This window comes from Peromyscus maniculatus, chromosome 1 (assembly GCF_049852395.1).
Source record: "Peromyscus maniculatus bairdii isolate BWxNUB_F1_BW_parent chromosome 1, HU_Pman_BW_mat_3.1, whole genome shotgun sequence".
Taxonomy (NCBI): domain Eukaryota; kingdom Metazoa; phylum Chordata; class Mammalia; order Rodentia; family Cricetidae; genus Peromyscus; species Peromyscus maniculatus.
Window position 1 is genome coordinate 114,164,040 of NC_134852.1, and position 27,697 is coordinate 114,191,736.

Here is a 27,697-nt window from a genome sequence, read left to right on the forward strand (position 1 = left end):
ATAGTGTGTGTGTGTGTGTGTGTGTGTGTGTGTGTGTGTGTGGTGCTGAATACATGTAAACAAATGCACACATGGGTGCACTGTGACATACAGAAAGGAGGACAAGAGGATAACTGTTAGGTAACAAGGAAGAACTGAATGGGCACCTGAGTCATGGAAGAAGATATAAAGCTAATTGTTTTTCTGGTTTTAGCTCTGTCATGGATTTTTCATTTTCAGATGGTGGATAAGTACAAGCTTAAAATCCAAGATGATGATCCCTATCTTCAGAATGTTCCAGATTGTTCCAGCTGTGCAGAAGTTCACTGAGATGGATAGAGTTTGGATCTGGTTAATTTTGATGTATGAATTTTTATTTGTAAATTCTTTGTAATAAAGTTTTAGTGAAAATTTTAAAAACAATACCCAAAACTTAAACATCTCTGGGCAACTAAAAATTTCTAGGGAGGATGGGCTCAAGAAGACCCATCCATCTTTGAGGATCTATAGACACCAGGGAAGGAAGAGACATTTCGTTCAATGGTATAACCACTTGTAAGTTGTCCATATGTCTTCAAATAAATCCTCATCCTTACCCCTGTAAGTAACTTTAATTGATGTCATTTGGTTGTTTAAAATAAAATAATATAAAAGTAGAAGTGTTGAGAAGAGAAAGAAGATTAGTGAGAATGGAAAGTTGACAAGAGGAGTAACAGGTATGGGTGTGTAGGATAAAAGTACATTTTACATATGGATGAAATGTCATAATGAAACTCATTATTATGTGTCATTAATATACTCCAATATGATTAATGCAACTTGCTATAATGGTTACCTACAATATTTCTCTATTTGTGTCCTTTTAATTTATATATAATCATTATCATCAAGTCTTCATATTGCTTCATTGCTCTCAGTGACTTTTCTTTTTTCAACATAAACTGTTACAGGCTTGAACTTGATAAAAGCATTAGAAAACTATGGTCAAAGCACAAAGAGTGTCCATTAAATAGGTTATAACAAATAAAGCATGTAATACAAGAGGGGCATAATTTTGAGATGTCTGGTTAGAAATGTCAAGAGGGCTATAAATCACGTGTGCCTCACGATTTACCAACATCTTTGTGAAATACTGAAAAAAACATTTTGGACTTGTAAAGTGATTTCAGAAGTATTTCATCCTTGTGTATCATTTACTATCTTTTGAATGATGAAACCAATCTGAAGGAAAGTCTAGTAGTATGACTTGCAATTGGAATTAGAATATTTGATTAAACCAAGTCCATTATTTTAATTATACTTCCAGCCCTATGTGAATGTCACATTTCCAGCTTCATTTTAATTCCCACTGTTTACCTCTCACACATTTAACCATCCAATTGTTAACCTGTCTATAGCTCCTGCTGAGACCTGGGTCCTGAGGAGTTAACCCACAGCCCATAATGTTCTTCATAAGTGTGCTGCCAGGTTCCCCAGGAGACTTCTCTGAATTCTCAGAGGTCTATACTCCAGAGCAGATAGAAGAGCTTGATCTATATAAAGTCAAGGACAAAGCAGAGGATTTTATGCTCACCTTTCAGAGAAGGGAGCTTCTGGTTCTGGTAAGGACAAAGAGCAAGCCAATTGTTCTATTGAAAGCTTAAAATTAAGGCTTTGTTAAGTAGCTTATATCTGAATCATAACATCTCATTTACTTGACAAAATAGCAAATAAAATAAGCCTTAAGGTCAATGAAAACAGCAACTATCTGGTCAGTCTAACATTTGCTGTCATAAAGAAAAAGCTAGCCTTTTTTTTTGAACTATTTGTGAAAGTAGCTGCTATTACTGATTATTTGCATTGTGTTAGGGAACCACATCACACTGAGGTGATATTTTGTTTGTGCTCTAACAATAAAGCTTGCCTAGAGATCAGAGTGTGGAGCTAAGCCACTAATTAGCCACAGAGGCCAGGCAGTGGTGGCTCACACCTTTAATTCCAACACTCAAGAGGCAGAGACAGACAGATCTCTGTGAGTTCAAGGCCACCGTGAGCTACACAAGATTCATCCAGTCTAAAAGAGAAACAGAGTCAGGCAGTGGTGGCACACACCTTTGATCCCAGCACTAGGGAGGTGGAGACAGGAAGTGGTATGGCTGAGCAAAGAGAGGACTATAACGTGGAAGGAGACAGGAGTTCAAGCCCCTTTTGGCTAAGGATTTTGTAAAGGTAAGAACCAGTGGCTAGCTGCTCTGCTTCTTTGATTTTTCAGCATTTACCCTGATATCTGGATCTGGGTTATTATTAAGACCAATTAGGTTTCATGCTACATCACACTACTAAATATCTCTGAAGTAGAAATTCTTATGTACAATATTCAAGGAAAGAGGGTAACACATTGAGTGTATTAGATTTACAGAGAGTTTAAGTTGGCTGGCTGAGCTTTATGTCCAGATGTTCATGCAATCATTTGAGCTCTTGTTTCTTAACTGAACTAAAGGTATGCTAAGTGCTCTGGGAAATGCTTGATTATGGACTGTCCTCAAATCATTCTTCTTCCTGGGAACCAACAACATCCATTATCTTAGGCTTCCTCCAACTCTCTGTTTTTAATGCAGGGCACTCTCAACAATCTTACAGCTTCTAAGGTTCTGTGATATTTAAATTTGTATTTTGTACATTTTTTTTCTATCCTTGGTGGTTTCATTTGTTCTCACTAGTATATCAATGCTACTTAATCTAATGTTTGGGGACTGTAAAAATATTCTATAGCAATTCTGAAGTATACGAATTTATTAACATGTGCTTGTTGCTCTGGCCTTCCCTTGGTTCCTCTTCATTGTTATATATTTTTAAAATATTTTTAATTTCAAATTAATTTCATAAATTTAATTAATTTATACATTTATTCACATAGGATTTTAAAGATAGGACAGTTTATGTTAGATATAGTCTATATTTGTGTTATTTTGAATATTTTTAGAATCTTTCAATATTGGATTACCTTGAATCTAAAAAATATAAATACACTGCAAGATTATATCTTGCAGCTGAAAATACAAATAATGAACTGTTTGATACTGACCCAATAATACAATCAGGTTTTAGGTTATTATGCAGGTACATAGTTAATATTTATATTTCAAAGGGAAATTGAATGGTTTGGATTTGTTTCTTAATTTAGATGTTTTTATGCAATTGATCACAGAGATAAGAGGTAAAATAATTCAGTCAGGCTTGTAAGGTCTGGTAAGGCATTCATCATATGACTGTATTGCTGAAATTGCCTCTGAAAAAATAAGATTAAAACCTGAAGTGTGATCTATAATTGCTTAAACCAGGAAACTTCACCTAATATAATATGTGACCACATGAGAAAAGAAAAAATAAAATCTTTCAGGGTAAATTTCTCACATTGTGTTAGAAACCACTGTGTAAATAATGTTAATATTTAAAAATAGTTGTAATATTATAAATTTAGATATGTGTTTCATATATATCTATAATATATATCTTCACAAATATCTATAAAAAATCTACAGAGATTTGATAAAATTTACTGATATAAAATGGGGCTCAGACCAGTCAGACAGAGTTAAGTCAAGACCAATCAAAGAAGTGGTAAACATGCTTGAACAACCTTTGTTGTTCTCATTTTTATAAAATTCCTGATAGATATATTTATTCATGCATATTACATACATAATGAAAATTGACCTCTTAATATTAAGACATTAATTACTCAAATTTGCTTTCTAGCAGTTATTGTTTTCCAAGCTATTTTTAGGGATCTATGAGCATTTTAGCAGACTATTATTTCAAGCTTTCTTCTGTGACATTCAGGGATTCATTGTAGAACTAATACAGAAAGTGCTTAAGGTTGTATGGGGAAAGTAGTGCAAAGGATTCTGGGAATTTTTAAATTGGTAAGACAAAAACAGTTGAATTGCCAACAATTTAGAGAAGTTATGAATTTGTCACATTGGAAGATATAAACATGAAGGACCTACAGTAACTTTGGAAGAATGCACTAGCTGCATATGCTAAATGTACTTTGATGCAATATATAGAACTCATTCCTTTAAAACTGAATATCACCTAAAAGAATTATTGCTTTTTTTTCTCACATGACTTCAGATATAGCTAACCAACTTCTACCCTCCACATGTCTGTTCTTAACAACTCAGAAGTCAAGCATTTTCTTCTAATTGGGATTCCAGGACTGGAATATGCCCACACATGGATCTCCATCCCCATCTTCTTCATCTACCTCATTGCCATCATGGGAAACTGCATTATCATTTTTGTCATCAAGACAGAGCCCTCCCTTCACGAGCCTCTGTATTATTTTCTTACCATGTTGGCTGTCTCTGATATGGGCTTGTCCTTCTCTTCCATTCCTACCATGTTTAGGATTTTCTTTTTCAATGCTATGGGTATCTCACCCAATGCCTGCTTTGCTCAAGAGTTCTTTATCCATGGGTTCACTGTCATGGAATCCTCTGTGCTCCTAATTATGTCTCTGGACCGCTTTCTTGCCATTCACAATCCCCTAAGATACAGTTCTATCCTCACTGGCAGCAGAGTTGCTAAAATGGGGCTAATGTTAGCCTTCAGGAGCACAGTTTTAGTGCTTCCATTCCCTTTCACTCTAAGAAGACTGAAATACTGTCAAAAGAATCTCCTCTCTCATTCATACTGCCTTCATCAGGATGTCATGAAACTGGCCTGCTCTGATAACAAGGTTAATTTCATTTATGGCTTCTTTGTGGCTCTCTGTACCATGCTGGACTTTGCCTTGATTGTTCTATCTTATCTGCTGATCTTGAAGACAGTACTCAGCATTGCATCTCTGGCAGAAAGGCTCAAGGCCCTAAATACTTGCATCTCCCACATCTGCGCTGTACTCATCTTCTATGTGCCTATCATCACTCTGGCTGCCATGCATCGCTTTGCCAAGCACAAAAGCCCCCTAGTCATAATCCTTATTGCAGATATGTTCTTGTTGCTGCCACCCCTGATGAACCCCATTGTGTACTGCATAAAAACTCGACAAATCCGAGAGAAGGTCTTCGGAAAGTTGGTTAACTTATGTGTCAGATAGATCTTGATGATATAAGTAATAATTATCTGCCAGTAGATACTTACTGGTACTTGGTGTGCTCAATGTCATGGTGGTCATTATCTAGTGAGGGACTGGAGTGAAACACCAAAATTCCGTTAAGTATAGAATTTGCATTTGAGAACATTCTGAATAAGGGTAGAGGAAGCAGTGGAGAGTTATGGTATGATTTAGAGAGGCTTAACTAACATTTGAAAATGAGTTCAAATAAAAACATTAATGTGATTAAGCAGTTAAATCAGTCTTTAAAGAATTGATAAAATTTGAGTAGGCATTATCTTTCATTTACTATTTATAAAATATTTCTGTAATGCATAATAATTATACCATAAAGGAAAGCAAATTAGCAGAGCACACAGTAGTAATTTGGTAAATATTGAGTGAGAGTTTTGGATGAAATAACAGAAATGAGTTTAGGAGTTTCTAAAAAGAGTTGAACTTTAGACACATTTGAAAGTCCTTTGGGGCTGAAGGGCAGAGACATGTCTGATCCATGTTCAAGATAGATTGAATCTGGGGGAGACAAGGAGACTGCTTAATGATCCTGTTGTGAAGTGGTAATTCTAGGATGGGCAGAGAAAGAGCACAAGTATGTTTATTTCATTGTTGTGTGTTTGTTCTTATTTTTGTTGTAAAATAAACATGTCATTTACATGAAATTCGCACATTCCAGAAAGTACCTAAGAAATAGTTTTAAACCCTGTGATGTTACTATTTAGTCTGTTATGCCATAGTGTTTGTACTTTTCAAATAAAATGTAGCTCTTAAAATTAAATTTCTATAGGTCACTGAATTTGGTAGAATATATTTTTCATCAAAATTTGTATATTAACATTTTCTCATGTAAATAAGAGCTATTTTAAGGAACAATTAAAAGGCTGAGTTTTTACTTGAAAGTTCAGTTGGAAGGAAAGCTAGGTATTAAGGCTGTTGTGAAGTTCTCTCTAGGGTTCTGAGGCCACAATTTCACTATGAACACATACAAACTTTTAAAAAATACTGGAGATTTAGAAGATGGGAGCATTTTTTTTTGGATTTGTCTCAGGTGACTGAATATTAAATACAGCATCCAAGAGAAAGCTTGAATCATGAGGCTGGCATGCTGTTTACCAGTCACTAAAGAAAAATAGCATGATCCCCATTTGGAAGACAACACTGGTGTAATGTGGAAGTAACCTTGTATCTTAAACAAGTTTCAGTCATCAAACTATGAAGATCCTCCTTTACTGAGGGGCACCTCTAATGTGCTTTTTCACTCATTGATACCCATTGCTATGTCCTTAGTTCATATTTAAAATTAGTCTTCATTTTAAATTTTAAAATAGATCTCATTAATTTATACCACAATGGTAGGTCTCCACATATTCATTTATATCATTTATGGATATTCTTCTCTTCTCTATGTTAACACTGTCTGCCTTGCTCTTCTGAACAGCAGCATAAATGCACTTATGCATCTGTTTGTGGTAAACTCTGCAGTGTTACATTTGTTTTTTATTACTGCATAACCAACTATCATATATTAAATGGCTCAATACATTAGACATGCTTTCTTCCTGTAGTCACTTACTTTAAAATACTCACATGAGTCTCACAGGGCTAAAATCAAAGAATAGATAAGCCAACATTTCTTTTTGAAGTCACAGAAAATAATATCTTTCCTCATCTTTCCCAGTTTCTAGAAATCACCAGCAGTTCAGGGCTCAAGGACCCTTCCTTCCTCCGTCTTCAAAATAAACAGCGTTGCATCTCAACATGCACTCAAAACAGTTCATAGTCACGTTTCTAACACTGACCACTATCAGAAAATGTTCTAAGGGTTTGTAATTAAAATGATATCCCACTCTCAATATCTGTACCTATAATTATAGCTACAGAGTATATTTTGCAATGTGCAACAACATACTCAAAATTCTAGGAGCTAGTATGCTGAAATCATTGGGGAGTGTGTTTTTCTACTTATTATAAATGTATTTCCTTGGCCTATTTTTAGCAGAGAATCATGGGCATGATTATCATATTCAAAACTGAAACTAACATTAAATATGGGTTAGTGAATTTGTCAAAATCTCGACAATAAATTCATATTAATACACATGGCACAGTTCAGAAAGATAACACAATGAAATTAATTTATTGAAAAGGGGCTATTGAACATTTAAAACCAATTTTATTAATTTTCCAGTTCAATAGAAGAATGGTAGAATGCCAAATGTCACACATGTATTTAATCTATTGTAATAATACATGTCCTATATCTTTTGGAAAACCTCAGAGTGTGACTGAATGCCAATGAAAATCTAAATAAATCCAAATCCAAACCAACTATCTTCATTATGGTTCACTACTGCTGTGAAGAGACACCATGACCATGACAACTCCTATAAAGAAAACATTTAATTGAGGGTGGCTTGCCTACAGTTTCAGAGGTTCATCCCATGATGATAAGGAAGGGGAGCATGGCAGCAAGCAAGCAGACATGTTACTGGAGCTGAGTATTCTACATCTTCACTCAGAGGCAACAGGAAGTCAACTGACTGTCACACTGAGTGACTTGGGAGAAAGACTTGAAAGCCTGCCCCCACGGTAGCACATTTCCAACAGAAGGTGTGGCCTAGAATAAAGGTGTGGCCTCCAGGCTCAAAGTCTGGATTAAAGTCACTTGTCATCCAGCCTCCTCCAACAAAACCACACTTCTTCCAAGAAGGTCACACTTCCTAATAGTGCCACTCCCTATAAGCTTATGGGGGCCAAATACATTCAAACTACCACAACATCTCAATACTATTACAGAAATACCCGTGATATCAGAAACTCCCTGGATTTGTTTCAGAAACTACCCAGAAATTCCATAAAACTTTTTGAGAACCTTTGGTCTTCTAAATGAATCCAAAGTTTACAAAAGAAATTAAAGAGAGTCATAGGCATATAAACAAAAGAGACTTTAGCCTCTAACTTCAAGACAGTCCACACCCTCATATCAGGGGACAGAAGAACCCATCAATTCAGTCATGAGTTTATGGCAGGTCTGGTTAGCAAGCTGAACTGAGTTGGGCCTCTCATGGTGATTCTGAGACACAGGCAGGAACTAAAGCAACACGTGTTCACAGTACATGCTTTTGTCTGCATGTAATGTTACAAGTTGAAAGGGCCTTCCCATTCCTCCCAGACAGGTGAGGATGACTTCTAATTGCTTACATATATATTTTCCAAGGCATGATTATTACAAATCAGTTAGTTATATATGAACTAAGAATGAATTCCATGTTGAATTAAAAGAATAATGTAACAAGTTAGGGTATTCTCCATTCCTTCTATCCTCTCTGCTTCCTTCACTTTCAGTTTTTCTTCTAGGAGCCACAGAGATCCTTGTACATGGCTTGATAAATAACAATATTCCTCTACAATGATGTGTAAACTCCTTAATGTCAATTCTTCAACTAAGTTCCATCACATTTACTTGGAAGATATAACCATTTTCTTCTACTGTTTTATTACCCTTTGTTTCCAACCAGAACCCTCTATTTCCTGTATTATTACAATAACCTCCCAGCTTTTTATACCCTCTTTCCTCCTATAGGCATTTCTTTATATGTCATATCCTTAACAGCAATTTTCCAGTGAATTTCCATCTTATTCTGATTGAAATTCAAAATGTATCAATGACTTACTTACATTATATAGGAACTACCTCTCTTCCTTTCTTGCTATGCTTGCCCTTCTAACTGTCTAGATGCAGTGGTATTATTGACATAAACCCATTCTAATTTTAGATTTTTCACACACATACTCTTCTATCCATTTGGAACCCCCCCTCCTCCAGCAATAGCCTTATGCCACATATTCTTGAAATATTTCCTTCTCAGTGAAGATTTCCTTGACCCTTGTAAGACTGCAACCTTCCAGAGCCTATCTTACCTTTCTTTTCCATATAAGATTTTCTATCTCTACCATATTATGCTTTTTATTCATTTTCATGTTTATTGGCTCTTTGACCCTACCAGAAGCTCTCAAGGGCAGAGTTTTGCATATTTTGTCAACTGCTCTATTCCTAAATCTACAGAAACTGGTGTGAGTAGATACACAATATATACTAAATGAGTTACCACATCTATACTCCTTCAAGTGCTGATCCCCATGAGCTTCTGGCTGTACCCTAAGGTGTCTCCTCCTCCCAGTCTACCGACACCATGAGTAGGACTTTTTCTTATTTTGTCTTTTACTTTTACAGTGATTCCTGTAGTATTAGGAATCACCTGGGGCCTCACACAAACTAAGGAAGGACTGACACTGAGTTAGAAGTCCAGCCTTGAGTAGTTCTTAGCAAAAATTATAATAGCGCCATTTTCTATTTCATGATGTATACATTATTTAAAATAATATAAATAAACTAAATATATAGTTTCACATACTCTTCTATCCATTTGGAACCCTCTCTCCTCCAGCAATAGCCTTTATAAATAGGCGATTTATAAATAGCCCAATAAAATTTGCCATTTTGGCCTTTTAAAGGAATTCTTGCTTTATTTAGAATACAACTTCTCTTCCATTTTACCTGGATCATATCAACATGATGTACAAGACTTAAGCTAGAGATCATTCTTAAAAATGAAGTGTGCCAGATCTGCTCATTTATAAATGCCGCTCTGGAAATTCAGTTCTGGCCCCCTTTTCAGGGCCATTTCTGGCCTGTCTTACTTGTTTATTATACCTTTTCTATGTTATGTTTGACTTTATACTTCCATGGCTTTTGTTTGCTTAATAAATAAAATAAACTGAAGTTTGTTGTAAGTAAAAAAAAACTCTGTTAAGGATTTCCTTTGAAACTTTCTTTTCTTTAAGTTGTAAACTTAGCCACTTCAGTGTGCCCTGATTCTTTTTTCTCTTATTTTTCTAAAGAAAACAAAAAATATATATTTAGTTTATTTATATTATTAAATAAATATATAATATATATATTTCTAAAGAAAACAAAAAATATATATTTAGTTTATTTATATTATTTTAAATAATGTATACATCATGAAATAGATAAATTAAGCTAACATGCATTATCTTGTTTGTTTTTGTAGAGAATACTTAAGATCTATTCTTATAAATTGTCATGTAAATGATGTAGACAGCTTTGCAAGATGGAAATTGTTATCTATGTTGTTTTAACAGAAAATTGAACTTGAACCAGCATAATACGATTTTGTCAAACAAGCTACTGCAATTTGCCCAAGTTACACATAAGCTAGAGCCTTCTAAACATGACAGCAAGCTATCAGTGTAACTCTTTAATTCATTAAAATATATCAGAGGTTGTGGTTCACTGCACTCATGGTACTGTAATCAGGAGTCCACATCACGAACACAGAGTTCATTTGTAGAATTAACAGGCAAACCTCAGAAATTTCAGTGGCTTCATATTTCTGTGAAGTTTGTATGTTTCTTGACACATATGTTATAAACCACTTATCATGTTCCATCTTATACTATTTTCTATACATTGATGTTCTTAAGCTTCACAAATAAAGATACTTAAAGTACATCCATAGACATCATTGTAGAAGTGATTTTCTCATCAAAAGATGAGGCTCTGGTGGTGAATGGTGTGTGTGTGTGTGTGTGTGTGTGTGTGTGTGTGTGTGTGTGTGTGTGTGTGTATTGTGGGGGTGACAAGTATGAGAGAAAAGTTAGGTGCTATTGGCCTTGAAAAAGACCAATCTTGAGTGAGATGTGGTTCCACATAAGCTTCTGACAGGGAATTTTGTGTTTAGCCAGTCTTTATTTGAAGTCTATTGCGCATTACTATGCAGGAACATGGCATCCCCATGCTTCCCTCTTAGTGTTCTAAAATCCCCTCACTAGCATCTTATTCGGGCCCATTTTCTCCATAAATATCTCCAATCAAAATGTTCCAATAACATGTATTTCTCAGAAAATAACTTTTAATCTCCAGCAATGTGTTGGTATAATCCTGATGCACATATGAGAGGGAATAAAGAACACTTTTGATTAATGCATGTATTTATGACCTGTATGATGTTATCTATGATTGATCTCTTTCCACTTATCTCCCCTTTCCTTAGTCTTCCCAGACATACAAGGGAACAGGAACAGCAGCAACAAAAACAGCAAAAATTACCTTGGACCTGGAGAAATGGCTCAGTGTCAACAGCACTTGCTACTCAATTATGAGAACTTGAATTTGGATCTCAACATCCAAGTAACAAGATGGACAGCCCATAAATACCCTAAACTTCAGTTTTGAAGGACCTGATGTCCTTTGTGTGTGCACATTTACCCTCTCACTCATTCTCAGGCATAGATAATAAATACAAATTAAAAGTAAAAATCAATCGAGTTAATTCCCTGGGTATACTGTTTCTTGTTTACTTCTACTCAGCTTTGGACACATGCTGTTCCAACAGCTTGGGAGATATAAGCCCCTCCCTCTACAGTCTTTAATGGCCCAACTCTCATAAGTCTTCTAAGGCTGATTACTATGTCACTCCAAAGAAAGATTTCTTTATCCTTTCTTTCCTGAAATGTCATCTGATTGAAGATCATGTCTTTTTTCTGCTATCATTCTATTCACATTTTCTTTGAGCAACAAAATTAAAAACTGATCCTAAATTTGTGTCTTAAAAAATTATTTTGTTTACTATCATGTATTAGAATTGGGCTCACAGTAGAATTGATTCCTTCGCTGGTTGCCCACTGGAAAGGCTAGATAGATAAGGGCTCGGGTAATCTGAATTATTTTTACTCACTGATGTTGACACTGACTTAACTAATGCTCTGGTATGAGCTTTGTCTGTTGGATGGACCATCTACATGTGATCTCCCCATGGGATTTAGTCTTCTAGGTGTGGTATCTGGGTTCCACAAGAAGGGTGTAAGCAGAACATTTACAAATTAAGTTAGAAATCAATGATTAGGGATGTAGAAGAGTAGATTTCATCTCTTAATGTTAAGAAATTTCATTTCTTGAGCTGTATTTCTGCTGACATATTGGGGCAGTATAATTTACCATACCATTATGTATCATATCCATCAATATCCACCTGTAAAAAGATAATTATGTGAGAGATGTGATTTATTCAACCTTCTATATTTGTTGAGTAAACTGATATTTATCTTCTCTATTTCAAGCATTGGCAGAAATAGCAAATTTATGAACTGATCTAGTTACAAAAGGCATGAGTTACCCTATCTCGGATCTGTTTGGTCTTGACACTGTAGACAATGGGGTTCATCACAGGAGGAAAAAGAAGGTACACAAAGCCCATGACCACTTGCACCAGATGGGGTGCCTGCTTCCCAAAACGGTGGATTACAGACAAGCCAATCATAGGAGTATAGAACAGAAGCACAGCACAGATGTGTGAAACACATGTGTTGAGAGCTTTGAGTCTCTCAGCCCGGGAGGCAATGGACAACACAGTGCGCAAGATGAGTGCATAGGAGAAAAGGATGAGCAGCGAGTCCACCCCCACTGTGGAAACAATGACAAACATGCCGTAGATGCTGTTGGCCTTGATGTCTGCACAGGCCAATTTCATCACTTCTTGGTGGAGACAATAGGAATGTGAGAGGACTAGGGAGCCACAATAAGGAAATCGTTTGAGCATAAAAGGCAATGGGAAAATGAGTGCAACACTACGGCCCAAAGAGGCCAGGCCTATTCTGCCAATCACCGTGTGAGTGAGAATGGAAGCATAGTGCAAAGGACGACAGATGGCCACAAAACGATCAAAGGCCATAGAGAGCAACACAGAGGATTCCAAGAAGGACAAACAGTGGATGAAAAAGAGCTGGGTAAAGCAAGCATCATGACCAATGTCTCGTGCCCCTACCCAAAAGATTCCCAGCACTGTAGGGAGGGTGCAAAGAGACAGACCCAGGTCAGTCAGAGCCAGCATGGACAGGAAGAGGTACATAGGCTCATGGAGGGAGGGCTCTGTCTTAATGATAAAAAGAATTGTGCAGTTGCCCAGGATGGAAACCAGATACATGAGGCACAGTGGGAGGGAGATCCAGATGTGCATGTGCTCCAGCCCAGGGATGCCACTCAGCAAGAAGGTAGAGGACATGCTGCCATTTCCTAGGGGCCCTGGTGTCATTGTAAATGGAGAGAATGAATGAGCTGGATTCTGTCCAAAATCCTGAAATGAATTGGAGAAATGTCAGTGATGGATTGAAACTGGCAAAATTGAAATTCAAAACCAAAATGATTAGAACCATATAATCCTAGAACTGTATAGTTTCCTCAAGAGATTATTTCTATCTTTTTCTGGTTTCCTCTTTTTATTAAGGCAGAGACTCCCGTGTACCAGGCTGGCCTCAAACTTGCTATGTAGCTGATGATGACCTTACACTCTCCATCTTCCTGCCCATTCTCCTCAGTATTGAAATTACAAGCCTGAAGCATCTTGCTGGTTTATCAGTACCTTTTTGAAGAAAATATTTGCAGTCACAGTTTCAATGAGTAACAAAGACACAATAGTAAAGAGACTTATTAACCTGTGCAACTTCTGAGAGATGAAGTAGAGAAATTTTTGTGTTAATAAAACTCCTCTCCTCTTTCTCTTTGCTCTGGCTTCCAGACCAGCTCTTTTAACCCATGGATTTTTAATTTTTGAATTATGATATTGCTACGTTCCCAGACTGGTTTGGTTCTTGAGTTGAAGCAATCCTCCTGCCTCAATCTCTTGAGTATCTGGTCCTTCAGGACTGTGGCACTATGCCTTTGGGATTTTTATTATGCTTTGTAGCATTTCACCATGATGACCATTGCTTTTTGGGGGGAGGGTCTTTTGCAGCAGCTCACCTCCTTGGCTTCTAGGAATTTCTCTGTTTGCTCTTCTAGAATAAGTGATGTTTTCTTCTTCACAACTCTATTGAGCCTACATCTTATGATTGTATCATTGGTCAAACTCTTCACATACCTTTTCTATCAGATCTTTACTAAGGTTCCTGCTTCTTTTCTTTCATCTTCTGTTTCCTTTATTTATGCTACTGTGTTTCCTTTCCTGTACTTTGATTTTCTTACTTCCCTGTCTCTTTCTGTTGCAATTTTAACCATTGTACAAAGGTTATGATACTTAAGTCCTTCACTTACTTCTGCTCTCGAATCTTGCAGATATGGAAGTCTCATCAGTTCTAGCTCATAAATCATGCCCAATTCACAGGACTCTAGATAGACCTGGAGGATGTGTTGCCATGGTTTGCCAGACTATGCCTGATTTCTACAGTGTAAAACCAAAGTCCTTCACTCAGTCAGCAGCAGATTCACTAGAGGTCCAGGAATTTGAGTGATGTGGCCCTAAGTGTTAGGATGTGACTTCAGTCCCTCTTACACACTGAGTATTTGAAAGTCTATAGAATAAAATCCAATGATGCTGGTAGGCTCTATCTTTCTATAGACTGAAAAATAACCACATAGGAGTCCAATCACTGGGCACAGGTCTATTGCCAGTTGGTTCCTTGACTTCTACTGCAATGATGCCCCATTCCTAATATTGATAAAATATGAGCTTAGGCAGGGTGGGTTTTGCTTTATTCACTTCTGTAAAATATGACAGGTGATCAATATATTTTCCTTTCATGGTTGAAAGTTAATTTTTACTTGGCTAATGATTAATAACTTGAAGAAAGTTACAATGGTTTCTGAGACTACAGAGATAGTCAAAATGGAATGTAACAACACTTTTACTTTGAGCGTAGGTTCTTGAATAGCTGCCATGCTTTCTGTCACATAATGATAATTTAGTGACAAACAGCAACAGTTAGCATAAAACAAAAGGCCTAATAAACCTTTAAAAAATTGATTCCTTAATAAATTTAAGAAATTGCTGCTGGAGGTATCAGTTTGGGGTCCCTGTGCTGAGTTCTCCATACTTTTCTGCTCCATAATTAGTTCACATTATTATCAAATTTAACCCAGAAGAGTTGCTATATAAACTTACCTGTCAGGGACAATAAACATTCAATATTCAAAGCTTTGTCAGGTAAAGACTGTCGAGGTAGGGTGAGTCATTTTTCTTCAGGAAAATGACTCCTGTTAGGTGGCCCATGCTCCAACAGATGGCTCTACATTTATGCATACAAAGACAGCATTGATTAGACTCAATAGACTTTGATGAAAAAAATCAAGAGGTTGGGAGAAGGATGTGGCTAGGGAAATTTGGAGTTGGAGGAGGAGTAGGGATTGACTTAAAGCCTTGAAGACTATTTCTACTTTTGCAGATTAAGGCAACAAAACTAACACGCAAACTTTCTAAGATTCCAATGGGATTATTTGTAGACTGTTATTGTCAAAAATTAGGTGTTCATCAGGAATTATATATTTTTTTTTCATGCTATTCCATTTAAACATCAAAAATCTATATTGTTTGGTTTTCTTTTTTTAGTTACAGGTTTTCTTCATTTAGAATTTTTAAGCCATTGATTCTTTTGAAAATCACATATTATTATGATCATATCAACTCCTACATCAAGTATTCACCCAGAAAAGCAATGGAGCTCTAATTCAAACTTAAATCTTCAGAAGTAAAATGTTCATAGTGAAAACTGAAAAAAAAATAGACCAGTGAACATATCCAGGCAGACACTTAGCAGCCTGGAGTGTCTGGAGGCTAAATAACAAAGGACATAGAGATATATCAGGTTTTCAATTCCTACCTTCTATTTTTTAAAAGCTCAAGTCAGATACACTTTGGAATTAGAAATTGTCCTTTTCATTGTGAGAATAGAATAGAAATCAGCAAACATAATAATGATAGGTTGGAGTAGGGGAAATAGAGATAAAATAAAACCCAGAAAATGAAGCCAAGATACATTAACTTTAGAATGAACATCTTTTATCTGGCTTGGGGTTTGGCAAGGATTGAGACCTTAGTAAGGTAATTATTAAGAGCCAATGGAACAACTGTCAGAGTGTACTTTTTCCATCTAAGGGAAGTTTTATTGCTCTTCGTTATTACTAAAACAGTTGTTATAAGTAAGGTTGGGAGTGGGGATAGATTTAAGCCATGATCTTTTCTATAGTTTTTCTGCTTGGAGATCTTTTTCTGGATGAAATTTAGCAACTTTGATGGTATCTATTATTGCTAATTCTGTGGTGGCTCAGGGAGTAATCATTTCATCTCACAGAAAAGATTTTCTTCCAGGAAGTCAGTTAGTTTCCTAGACACCTGAATTTTTCTTTCTTAGAGAGTTTCCTCAGGTGTGTTAAGCTTGTTTGTAGATGAAGTGGTGGATGCTGAACTCAGAATAGCTAGTCCATCTCATTTCAGCACTCCAGTTTTAGTATCTCAACTCTCTGTCCACTTCTCATCAGTATTTCTACTATTTCCATATAGAAGGCAACTTCCTGGGCCAGACACTGGGGAAGTGGACGGTTATGAGGAAGCCGTAATTTGCTCTCTGAGATAGCTCTGAGATCAGACCTGGGATTCCACACAGTCAGGAAGACCTGATGCAGCAACTGTCATCTTCAGGAGACATCCTTGTCAGTGTTTTGTGGTCAAAGTCAAGGCCCCTTTTCTGCCTCCCCAAAGCCAGGGTGAGTCTTCCAGGGTTTCTTAGTGCTACAACTGAACATGAAACACTGGTCTACTGAACTGACTCATTACACACCAAGGTTCAATCCAGAGGCTGCAGACCTCAGACAAGGAAGAAGGAAGCTGAAGCTAGAGGCCATGAGCTTAGAGAGAGACTGGAGGATGAATATAGAAATCACTGATTTTAAGTAACTGAGGTGCCAATGAGACATTTCCAATTGCTTTTAATCATCTCCCTACTGAGACTGGGCTCTTGGGCCTCATTAGCTCAGACTTTGGAAGGGAAAGAAAAGAGAGTAGTGAGCTCTTGTGAGATGAGCATCTCAGTGTGTGCCAGGCACTTGGACCCAACCTGAAGGATATGGAGAAAGTTTTACACATTCTCCACAACTCCAACAAAGCAGAGTAGGTGCTGTTGGTAATATTTTATTATATATAGTATTATAGGGCACACTACCATTTCAATACATTAAACATGGCAACATGAATGCTAAGAACAGATAAGTACATATAATATTTGTAAATGAAAGATTTGCTATAAAGGGGGAGGGGGAAATAGGAGAGGGACTTAACTGAAGATGGTACAGAGTAACAGAAGGAGAGTGAGGCAGCAGAGATAAGTAACATTAAGGATATTTGAAAAGGAAGAAACTATCTTATAAGTTTATTTAAAATTATATTGCTGGGTGGTGGTGGTGCACGCCTTTAATCCCAGCACTCGGGAGGCAGAGGCAGGCGGATCTCTGTGAGTTCGAGGCCAACCTGGGCTACCAAGTGAGTTCCAGGAAAGGCGCAAAGCTACACAGATAAACCCTGTCTCGAAACCCCCCCCCCCAAAAAAAAATTATATTAAGTATATAAAATTGAAGTTATTCCACACATGGTGATAATACTCCACCCAAGAGCCATAAACTAACAATACCCAGTGCCAGAAAAGGAAAACCACCCAAAACAATATTGCCTCCTAGAATGTGAAAGTAAGTCCCTATTGTTGAAGACACCACCAACGCTGAACATAGGACTTGGAGGAATTGAGCTTGCGTTGAACTGGAAGACTGACTTCCTTGAGGGCTAGCTCTCATGTATGAGAAGACTATATAAGTTGTCAAAGGAAGAAAGTAATCAATAGTCTTGTTTAGTGGTAAAGCCTATAAAGCACAACAATAACCACTCCCAGAAGATACTCAGAATGGTGCACTAGTGATTATCATATCCTGGGACCAACCAATAACGGTCTAATTGGAATAAGGGTCTGATCAGTACTATAGTACTCATGCCTGGTACTGTAAAGCTAGCCAACTATCCATGCCTGGAGAGATCATAGACCCTAGAGGAGAACCTGCTACTGCTGTTTGCCTAAATAAATACAGCTTCTAACTGTATTCTAAATATATATCCTTATACATACATATTTATGTATGTATATATACAAATATATGTACATATGTGTATGTACATGTATATACACATATGTATATATAAATGTGGCCCTCACCTCTCATCAAAGGAGCTTCTTTTGAAGCAGTTGGAGGTGACTAGAGTTCTATGAAGTGTCTAGGCACACTGAAACATGACACCTACACCTAAGGCTCAGACACATTGTAGAAGACAAGGATAGAATGATTCTAAGAGGAAAAGGATACTTTTTGCTAGATTGTGTCTTCTAGACCTGTCAGGGATGTGGAACTCATGAAACATCAATGATATGGTGGCCTAAAAAAGATCTGACTACTGACCACATGAATTGACATGCCAATGTGCATGGGGAAAGTCCACAAAGTCCCATCCTGAGAAGGAGAACTGCTGGAGGAAATAAATTGCTTCTGGGGGAGGGAGAAAATTTTCTCCATGTGTGATCAACCTGATAAATTATCCAACAATAAGTGTTCAGCCCTAAACACATGTACATATGGATAACACTGAATTGACTTAGTAGGGTATGTGTATGTAGTAAAATAACAAAACAATATATAATATAATAAAATTGATAATACAGTCAGAAAAAGAGGTCACAAATTTGAGGAGTGAGGGGTTATATAGGAGGAGTTGGAGGTAGGAGAGCAAGGGATAGAAATGATGTAAATATAGTACTCATGTATGAAATTTTTAAAATATATAAATAAATACAATCACTTCTTTAGTGAGGTAGCCCAAAAAGACCAATACCACCTGCCAGAACTCCTACACAGAATCTGAAAACTTGGTCTTGGCAGTGATGAGACCATAGTAATCTCCAGAGGCTGATGAGTGTTAAGTTGAATTAGATGGGGAAAGGTTAGCTAGTGAGATCAAACTATTGTGTGGAAGTAGACATGAGTTCTGGTGAGTTATTGTGCAATAAGGTGATTATCTCAAAACTGAAAAGAAGTTGGAGGTGGTATCTCAGTTAGAATTCATGTTTAACTTTTATGAGGGCCTGGATCCAATCTTGGGTATCAAATCTAAGCAAACGAAACCATTATTTTTAGATGATGATACAGGGATATAAAGAAGTAATCCTTTATTTTTGGGCTCTGGGAAAGATGATGAAGCCATTATAGACAGAGAAGTAAATACCCTTTCAATGTTTAGGAATTACTAAACAAATTGTGAATATGAAGAAAATTTCCCGAGTCTCCAGCCCTGTCACAGTTTATTCCTATCTGGTGATTTAGCTGATTTTTTTTGGGATGTAAATGGTTCCTCTGTGGCCACAATCCATTATACTTTTGGTTAAGCACACTATCTGCAGGAGGGTGTTGTGAAGCAGTGTTTATTCAAATTGCAGTCCTCCAAGTAATCTGGACTGAGCTAAAATGGACTGTCATGCTAGTGATCATTCAAATGTCTTAGCCTAACCACAGTGCATCAGAAAATTTAACATTAAAGAACATTACAAAGACTTGGGTGTTTTTGTGTATGTTTGTATTTGTGATTTATTACAATTCTGATTTACGACTTTTATTATAAAATAATAATGAAATTATCTTTATAAAAAATTAGCTTCACATTTAGTTTGGAGTTGTTTCCAAACCCAAGAACCAGCTATATTAATTAAAGGATGACATAACTAAATACTTTAGATTAGGGAGCTTTATAGCAGCAGTTTGTTTTTTCCACAGTTGAAAGGTATCAAAATCCAGAATACAATTCTGATGTTCTCTTCTGGGTTTGCATGGGTCACCTTCAAACAATGGTCCTTACATATTTTACCCTGTGCAGATGCAGTCTTGCCTTCTCTTTAAGTGTTAAAATCACTTCCTATAAGTACATCACTTATCAGATGTTAGTCCTACTTTACTGACTCTGTTTTCTCCCTGCTTCATGACCTTGTGTCTAAATATAGTTACAGTCTCAGTTCTTACAAGTTAGAAATGATCTAAACTACAGCACTTATATATCCTCAATCCTGCCACCCTTTTATGAATATATTTTATTCATAAAATTCAACACATTTTATAGCAAAAATGTTTTGTATACAATAAAATAATACATTTTATTCTCTACTTCCTGTGATAATTCTTCTTTAACATCTCTAAACCTGACCCCTTGAATAATAAAACTAGTCTTAGAAATATTTTGGCTAAGTTTGAATGGCACATTATGAAGAGGGAGGGGGTAGAAAAGAAAGGGAGATAAAGAGACAGAGAGAGAAAAAAAAGAAATGTGATTAATCTTTGATTCACCTTTAACAATTTTAATCAGAAAGAACATAGAGAATGATTTATATTACAGACAAGTTTATCCCGTCAGCTTTAAGACTCCATGAGTTTTTGTAAAGAAAAATAGAATACAATGTGTAAAAGCTAGAGTTCACTAAGCCTAAAGTGCCCAGCTTTAAGAAGTGCAGCTTTTTAAGTAAGGTAGATTTGGATGTGGTTCTAGGCTATCTTTTATTAGATATATGTAATATTGATTACAATAGTTAATGTTACTGTTTCTTGTCTCTAAAAGACTTATATGATAATTGGAGAGGAAATAATCCATTTCATTGTTGTAGATGTTACCAAATAAAAATAATTTGAGAAAATTACAATAAAAATGATTGTTTTTGACATTTTATTAGATGAACATTATGACTATTTTAAAATTACAAGCATATCTTTAGGTAATATTAATGTTAATAATTTGTACAGAAATTGAAAAATCAGAGCCATTCAAAACAAGTTATGGTGATAATAATAATTAATTAATTAATTTGAGGAGTAAGAGTCCCCAGTACTTCAAGAGCAATGTAGAATCTATGAAGATCAGTGCCAGAGGTTGTGCATAATATGCACATAGACCTGAGTTCCGTCTCCAGAATTATTAAGAAGAAGAAAAAGAGTAATCAAGGTTAAAGCAGAAGACACATTCATAAGAAAGCAGCTACTAGAGTCTGTCCTGCAGGTCGCTCTGTGTAAGAATGAAGGAGGCAGAAATAAGAGTGGCAAACACAGCAAACATACAGTGACATTGCAAGGCCTTTACTGGAGTTGACAGTTGGGTGAGAGCTTGCTAAGTTCATGAGAAATTGGTGTTGGCAGAGGGATGGGTGTTTGCATGCAAGACAGGTATTACTTTAGATCAGGGAGGGACAACACCAACTCCTGACTCATAGCAGTCCTCTCTCTGGAATTCTGATAGCAATAAGCATGGACTATGTCTCAAATGGTGGTAAGTGATCACTGGATGGTCTTAGGGCATCATGAGAACTGAAGAAACAGGCAACATAGACAAAGAAAAGTTGATTCATCAGGCATTTTCAGTAATCACATGATGATTGAACAAAAGGCACATGGACCACAGGAAGGGTGGAATCCATTAGGATGCATGTTCATAGGAATCTATATATTTTATGTGCTTAGGCTCTACCTTTGTTGCTAGGCATGCCTATGTATGTTATGCAAGCATGATTACTTTCATAGTTTTATTTTTTGTTGCCTTCTCTACATGTGAAGGGCCAACACCTAAAATTGATCATGTGTAAATGCAGTAAACCTTGTAGCATTTCTAGTTGCTTCTTTCTCCTACTTTGTTTCTCTTACAATAGCTTCCTTCATTGTATCTGAAATTAAACTGCTAGACAGAAAGAGATGGTTGAACGAAACCCTTTTAGTTCTCATGACTCTAAGGGAAGTCATAGAAGATGATTGTTCTGTGTCAGAATATAAAATGTCATAGTTTGCTTTATATATATATATATATATATATATATATATATATATATATATATATATATATATAATGTGATAATAGACAAACTGTTTCACACGAACGAACTGGGCAACAGAAAAAATAAGTACCAAATACAAATAATCAGGGAACAGCAAACACACACATACACATAGAAAAAACAAGAACAACAGTAATGTGTGTGCTCATGTATGTGTGTGTGTGCACATGCATGTTGTGTGCATATGTATGCATCATTGATTTGAGTAGATACAGAAGATAGGAATATTTTGCAAAGAACAACAATACTTTTATCTTTTATTCTTATCTGGGTTGTACCTACAGTAGGTAAAGGAAGAAGTCAAGTCCCTTGAGTACTTACTCAGTTCATGATTGATAAATCCCTGCTTCCATGACCTCTTCTAAAGATTATCCATTATTAAATCTTATACTGGTTTAATTTGATATCTTTCTTCAAAATTTGAGGGCATCTGTTCTCTTGGTGTACATGTGTGTGTGTGAGTTTGTGTGTTTGTGTGTGTGCACATGTACACATGTGTGTGCCCATGTATATGCCTGTGCACGTATGAATAAGAGGCATCCTCATGAAAATTCACTACTGTGAGTGTGGGTATGGATATGTGTAAATGAATAAAAACTGTTATGATAATAAGGCAATAAAATACATAAAAATGTAAATTTAAAAGAGAACCACTAATTAAATTCCATTGTCAAGAGAGGATTGAAAGAGGAAATGTGCCAGTTTGTACTTTCTCACATTATAAACATTGGTATACATGGAGAATTATATATTTGCCAGGCACTGTGTTGGAGATTTCTGTGAATTGCCTCATTTAACTCTGCAACATCCCCGCAGGAAAGGAAGGTATTATATTTATTTCTATGTTCTTTCAATTGTGAAAACTAAAGAGTCAGAGAGGTAAGTAACTCCCTCAATGTCACACAGACTGTCAATTGTATACCTACTTTTTTTTTTATTGTTGTTAATAAGTGAGATCATGATATTTTCCCACAACATAGATGAACTATAATAAAGTGGCCTATATGGCCAAACTTTTTCTAATTCTACTGAAAACACCTAGGTGACTTTACAAACTCAAACTTCTTGACAATACGCTGGCGTATTTGCTTGGTCTTGATGCTGTAGACAATAGGGTTCATGAGGGGTGGTACCAACAGATACACATAAGACATCAGAAGGTGTACAATGCGGGGAAGATGCTCACCAAAACGATGCACAAGGGATAAGCCAATCATGGGGATGTAGAATAGCAGCACTGCACAGATATGGGAGATGCAGGTGTTGAGGGCACGGAGGCGTTCCTGGCGGGAGGCTTTGCCTAGTACAGCGTGGAGGATAAGGGTATATGAAAGGAAGATGAGCAGGGAGTCCACACCCACAGTGCAGGCCACAACAAAGAGTCCATAGATATGGTTGACAATGATGCTAGAGCAGGCCAGTTTCATAATCTCCAGATGCAGACAGTAGGCATGGGCTAACACATGAGAGCGGCAATAATGGAAGCGCTTAAGGAGGAATGGTAATGGGAGAATGAGGAGGGCACTTCTCAGTACTGAGCTCAGCCCCATCTTCACAATTCTTCTGGGTGTCAGGATGGTAGAATAACGCAGTGGGTTGCAAATGGCCACGTAGCGGTCAAAGGACATAGACAGTAGAACTGATGACTCCACTAAAGACAAGGTGTGGATGAAGAACAGCTGAGTAAAGCAGGCAGGGATGCCAATCTCTCTGGCATCAAACCAGAAGATTCCCAGCACAGTGGGCAGTGTGGAGAGGCAAAGGCCCAAGTCTGTGAGGGCCAGCATGGCCAAGAAATAGTACATGGGTTCATGGAGGGTGGCATCAGTTCGGATGACATGGAGAATGGTAAGGTTCCCTAAAATCACTGTCAAGTAGATGGAACAGAAGGGAATGGAGATCCAGCCATGGAGCTCTTCCAGACCTTGGAAGCCTGTCAGGAAGAAAGTGGCTTTTTGGAGACTGCTGTTGTAAATGGTGACCATGGCTTTACAATCTTATATTCGCCAACCTAAGGCATAAGATATATTCCACATAAATGATTGAGAGAACTCAAACTAAAAAGCACAATGCAGAAATGTCTACTAGGGTTAGCTCGACACACTATGCCTTCAAATATATTCACTTGCCTGAGTGTTTTGTTTCATTCCAAGTTTTCTAGAGAGAACTGAATCCACTGTCATCTAAATGACTATCGAGTCAGGAAGAATCTGCAGATGGGGGACTTCATCTAGTACCCTTTCTACAGCAGCAGGGTGGATGATCATAATGGATTGCTATAGCTTATGGATTCTATGAAACTTAGCCTTATGGCAGCATGTCTTCTAGTGCTGGTCTCTCTAATATTCAATGAGGCAACCTCATATATTATGTTTTGGTGTGTTTATCCTCTAGAAATGTTGTCTATTTAATAACTGAAGCATTCACAATCACCTTGTATGCACGATGAACTCAAACTAAAAAGTACAATGCAGAAATGTCTACTAGGGTTAGCTTGACACACTATGCCTTCAAATATATTCACTTGCCTGAGTGTTTTGTTTCATTCCAAGTTTTCTAGACTACAGGGGGAGATTTAAAATAGTATTCAGAAGTTATTGGCTGGCATCCCAGAACTTATGAACAGAGTGGGATATTTCCTGAACCTATACAGTAGCTTTTTGATGTATTACATTAGTTTCCTAGGGAGATAATAAATAAAAGTTTATTAACCACTAATAAGGCAGCAAGGACCAAAGACATGATTTCAACCAAGTTTAGCTAAGTGAACCAATCAGTTTACTGAGTTCACATGCAGATGTGTTAATGAAGGGTTATTTTCAGGTGGGTGACTCTCAAACAGGTGCACATTGAAAATTCCCACCACAGCATGGGCAATGGCTCCTAAACTCCATTGTTCCATTGACTGTATTCTCTAGTACATCCCATGACCACATAAAATTGGACAGAATTACATGCACCTTAGGTCAGGAGAGTTCAGTCTTAATCTCAGGTGAGGTCCCAATGGCCTTGTTCCCATTCTTTTCACAAGGAAATTTTGACAGGCCTGATTTTGTAAAGGTATCTTGCAGGTAACTACAATATGCTGTGATTTCAAGAAGGTCATTGCTTATTATGCATGGTGACAGTTTTCCACAACATTGTATGAGGAAGCTTATAGTATCTGAATCTTAGAATTGAATGACTCCTTAGTGAAGAGGTTCTCAACCTATGGGTCACAATCCCTTTGGCAAACCTCTATTTTCAAAAATATTTACATTATGATTCATAACAGTAGCAAAATTATAATTATGAAGGAGCAACAAAAATAATTTTATGTTTGGGGGATCACAACACAAGGAACTGTATTAAAGGGTTACAGCATTAGAAGGTTGAGAACCACTGCCTTAGAGGAAGCTGAGTCCCCCAAAATTATCTTCAGAAAAACAGTTAGTTCTGGGAGGCATCAGTCTCCAGAATCAGAATGGATTAAACTAGTCCTTGATGGAAAAATGGTCCAGAAGAGGTTAGCATCAACTCTGATGCACAAAGAACAAAGGAAAGACACCAGAAATGACCAGCGGGAGTCTCAAATCTATTGCCTAGAATCTACTGCCTAGAACTTAGCTCAGAGTGAGCTATGCCTCTCGGCTGGGATTGATAAGACTTTTAGGCACAGTTGCCTGTAATATCTGAATCAGGTTGATTTTGCTTTTTCTTTAGAACCAATTACACCATAAAATGCTCAGATGTGTCCTATGCATGCAGTGTAGAAGGACTAGTTATTATCCATCACAGGCATAAAACATTTGAAATAGTATTTGCTACATGTTATTATACTAGATGCATGCCATTTAGCAATGACACTAGTTCTACCACAGAAGTTCTATTCTTAGGAGCCAAATGCAGAAGATGGAACAGTGAGAAAGATATCAAATGATCTGGTTAAGTTTACTAAGTAGGAATAAATTGAGATTAAAATCCAAACCACTTTAGAGTCAATATGGTCTTTTTACTGTATTAATACTGCTGTTGCACAGAAAATTAGTTGTTACAAGAATCAGTCAGTTTAAAATTAAATTTAGTACCCAGTAAATTCCCTACCTTGGATAAGTCTGTATTTTGGAATTTGCAATTTATATCATAATAGTAAATGAACCAAAACAGAAAATAATAGTGAATAAGCACATTTGTGAGTTGCAGTTAAGTTTGGGGCATATTGAATGCAAGATTCAAAAGGAGTTCTGGAATTTCTAGAAGAATAGAAATTAATGGGGTATCTAGAATATATATATATATATATATATATATATATATATATATATATATATATATATATATATATATATATAGTGTGTTTGTTTGTTTGTTTGTTTGTTTGTTTGTTTTGAGTGAGAGTTTGTACTATAGGGCACCTGCCATCTGTATGGAAAAATTGCTATGCAATACAATGTGGAAAGCAGAGTTTGGGGCTTAGATCATAGCTCTAGAAATATTAAAATGAAGATAGGACATAAAATTAGATTAATAAGGGACATAGTAGAGAATCACAAGGAAAAATGATACAATATAAATATGATCAGGTTACTATTGTTAAGTGCATAAAGATGAAGAAGAGCAGTTTAAAAAGTATTGCAATATGAGGACTTTAGTGATTCAGAGAAAGTTTTCATAAACTGGAGATAAAGAACTTATTCCTTATGGACTTTGGAGAATAAGTGAAAAGTGAACATTCTTTTTTTTTTTTTTTTTGTTTTTTTTCGAGACAGGGTTTCTTTGTGTAGCTTTGCGCCTTTCCTGGAACTCACTTGGTAGACCAGGCTGGCCTCGAACTCACAGAGATCCGCCTGCCTCTGCCTCCCGAGTGCTGGGATTAAAGGCGTGCGCCACCACCGCCCGGCGAAAAGTGAACATTCTTTATGTTTTTTTTTTCTTTAAAAGAAAATCTGTAGGTTGATGTGGATATCAGAAACATTTTAATGAAAAAGTTTAGGAAGTTAAGGATAGTCTTACATTCTTTCAAAAAGTCTTTTTTATAATGTAGAAGGACATAGAAAAACCATTAAAAACATACAATTCTCTCTCCAGCTTTGCCACCCATACTGTAAATTAAAATAAAATGGAAAAGTTAATTTGATGATAACACCATTATTTTATGATTCTTAAAGAAAAACAAGAGATTGATATAAGGAAAGAAAGCTAGGGTAAATAGCATGAATGCAAGAGAGAAGTGGAGGCTTGGGGAGGGAGGAAGTGGGGAACAGACAAATGAACAGGGATTTGGAGAGCATAGCACCAGAAGCTGGGCAGTAGTGGGCAGTGGTACAAGATCATCCTGAGGATGAGAATGCTGATCGGGAGAGAAAATGGCAAAATGGAGATCTGCCATCATTCAGAGAGAGATGTGCAGATTCCCAGTGAAGCTTGTCATCATCCACTCTGCTCTGTTTCATTTAAGAGTTTGAGAAATAAGAGACATTAAGGGGTCATCTTTATTATCCCTCTATCTTTAAACACAGAGGGTTCATCCTGACTGATGAATGAAAAGTTTCACTCACAATTTTATATTCTAGCTATGCTCTTGATTTCCAAATATTTTTCTTGCATCTTTTATTTTTGTTATTAGTTACATTCAATTATGCAAATGGAGATCAGGAAATCGAAAAAGGAGAGCAAATCTTGGCTTAGGCCAGGGGGACTGGTTGGCTTCATCACTGGAGCTCTCTACTCTGGCATAAGCAAGAAAACTAGTTACAGACTTGCTGCATAAATGCCTGAGTAAGTGGATGAGGAAGATGGGACACAGTAGAAATAAAGAATAATTCCTAGTGCTGGTCACTGTTACTTCAGTTCAATGGATCAGCTAATTGCTCTAATTCACTCCTACAAAGG

At 36.7% G+C, this 27,697-nt stretch overlaps 3 protein-coding genes across 3 annotated transcripts; 1 reads left to right on the forward strand and 2 right to left on the reverse strand.

Moving 5' to 3' along the window:
- Positions 1 to 4,123: 4,123 nt before the first annotated feature.
- Positions 4,124 to 5,062, forward strand: LOC102904715 (olfactory receptor 51A7). Its single transcript, XM_006993346.1, has one exon. It carries the CDS (start codon positions 4,124 to 4,126, stop codon positions 5,060 to 5,062), a length of 939 nt encoding a protein of 312 aa, XP_006993408.1.
- A 7,190-nt stretch (positions 5,063 to 12,252) lies between these two features.
- Or51g2 (olfactory receptor family 51 subfamily G member 2) lies at positions 12,253 to 13,191 on the reverse strand. Its single transcript, XM_006993347.1, has one exon. The coding sequence runs from the start codon at positions 13,189 to 13,191 to the stop codon at positions 12,253 to 12,255; it is 939 nt and encodes a 312-aa protein (XP_006993409.1).
- A 9,660-nt stretch (positions 13,192 to 22,851) lies between these two features.
- Or51g1 (olfactory receptor family 51 subfamily G member 1) lies at positions 22,852 to 23,811 on the reverse strand. Its single transcript, XM_006993357.1, has one exon. The coding sequence runs from the start codon at positions 23,809 to 23,811 to the stop codon at positions 22,852 to 22,854; it is 960 nt and encodes a 319-aa protein (XP_006993419.1).
- Positions 23,812 to 27,697: the final 3,886 nt, after the last annotated feature.

Bases quoted from the DNA above. Each gene is read 5' to 3' on its own strand.
- LOC102904715 (XM_006993346.1), top strand. From the start codon at position 4,124: ATGTCTGTTCTTAACAACTCAGAAGTCAAGCATTTTCTTCTAATTGGG.
- Or51g2 (XM_006993347.1), bottom strand. From the start codon at position 13,191: ATGACACCAGGGCCCCTAGGAAATGGCAGCATGTCCTCTACCTTCTTG.
- Or51g1 (XM_006993357.1), bottom strand. From the start codon at position 23,811: ATGGTCACCATTTACAACAGCAGTCTCCAAAAAGCCACTTTCTTCCTG.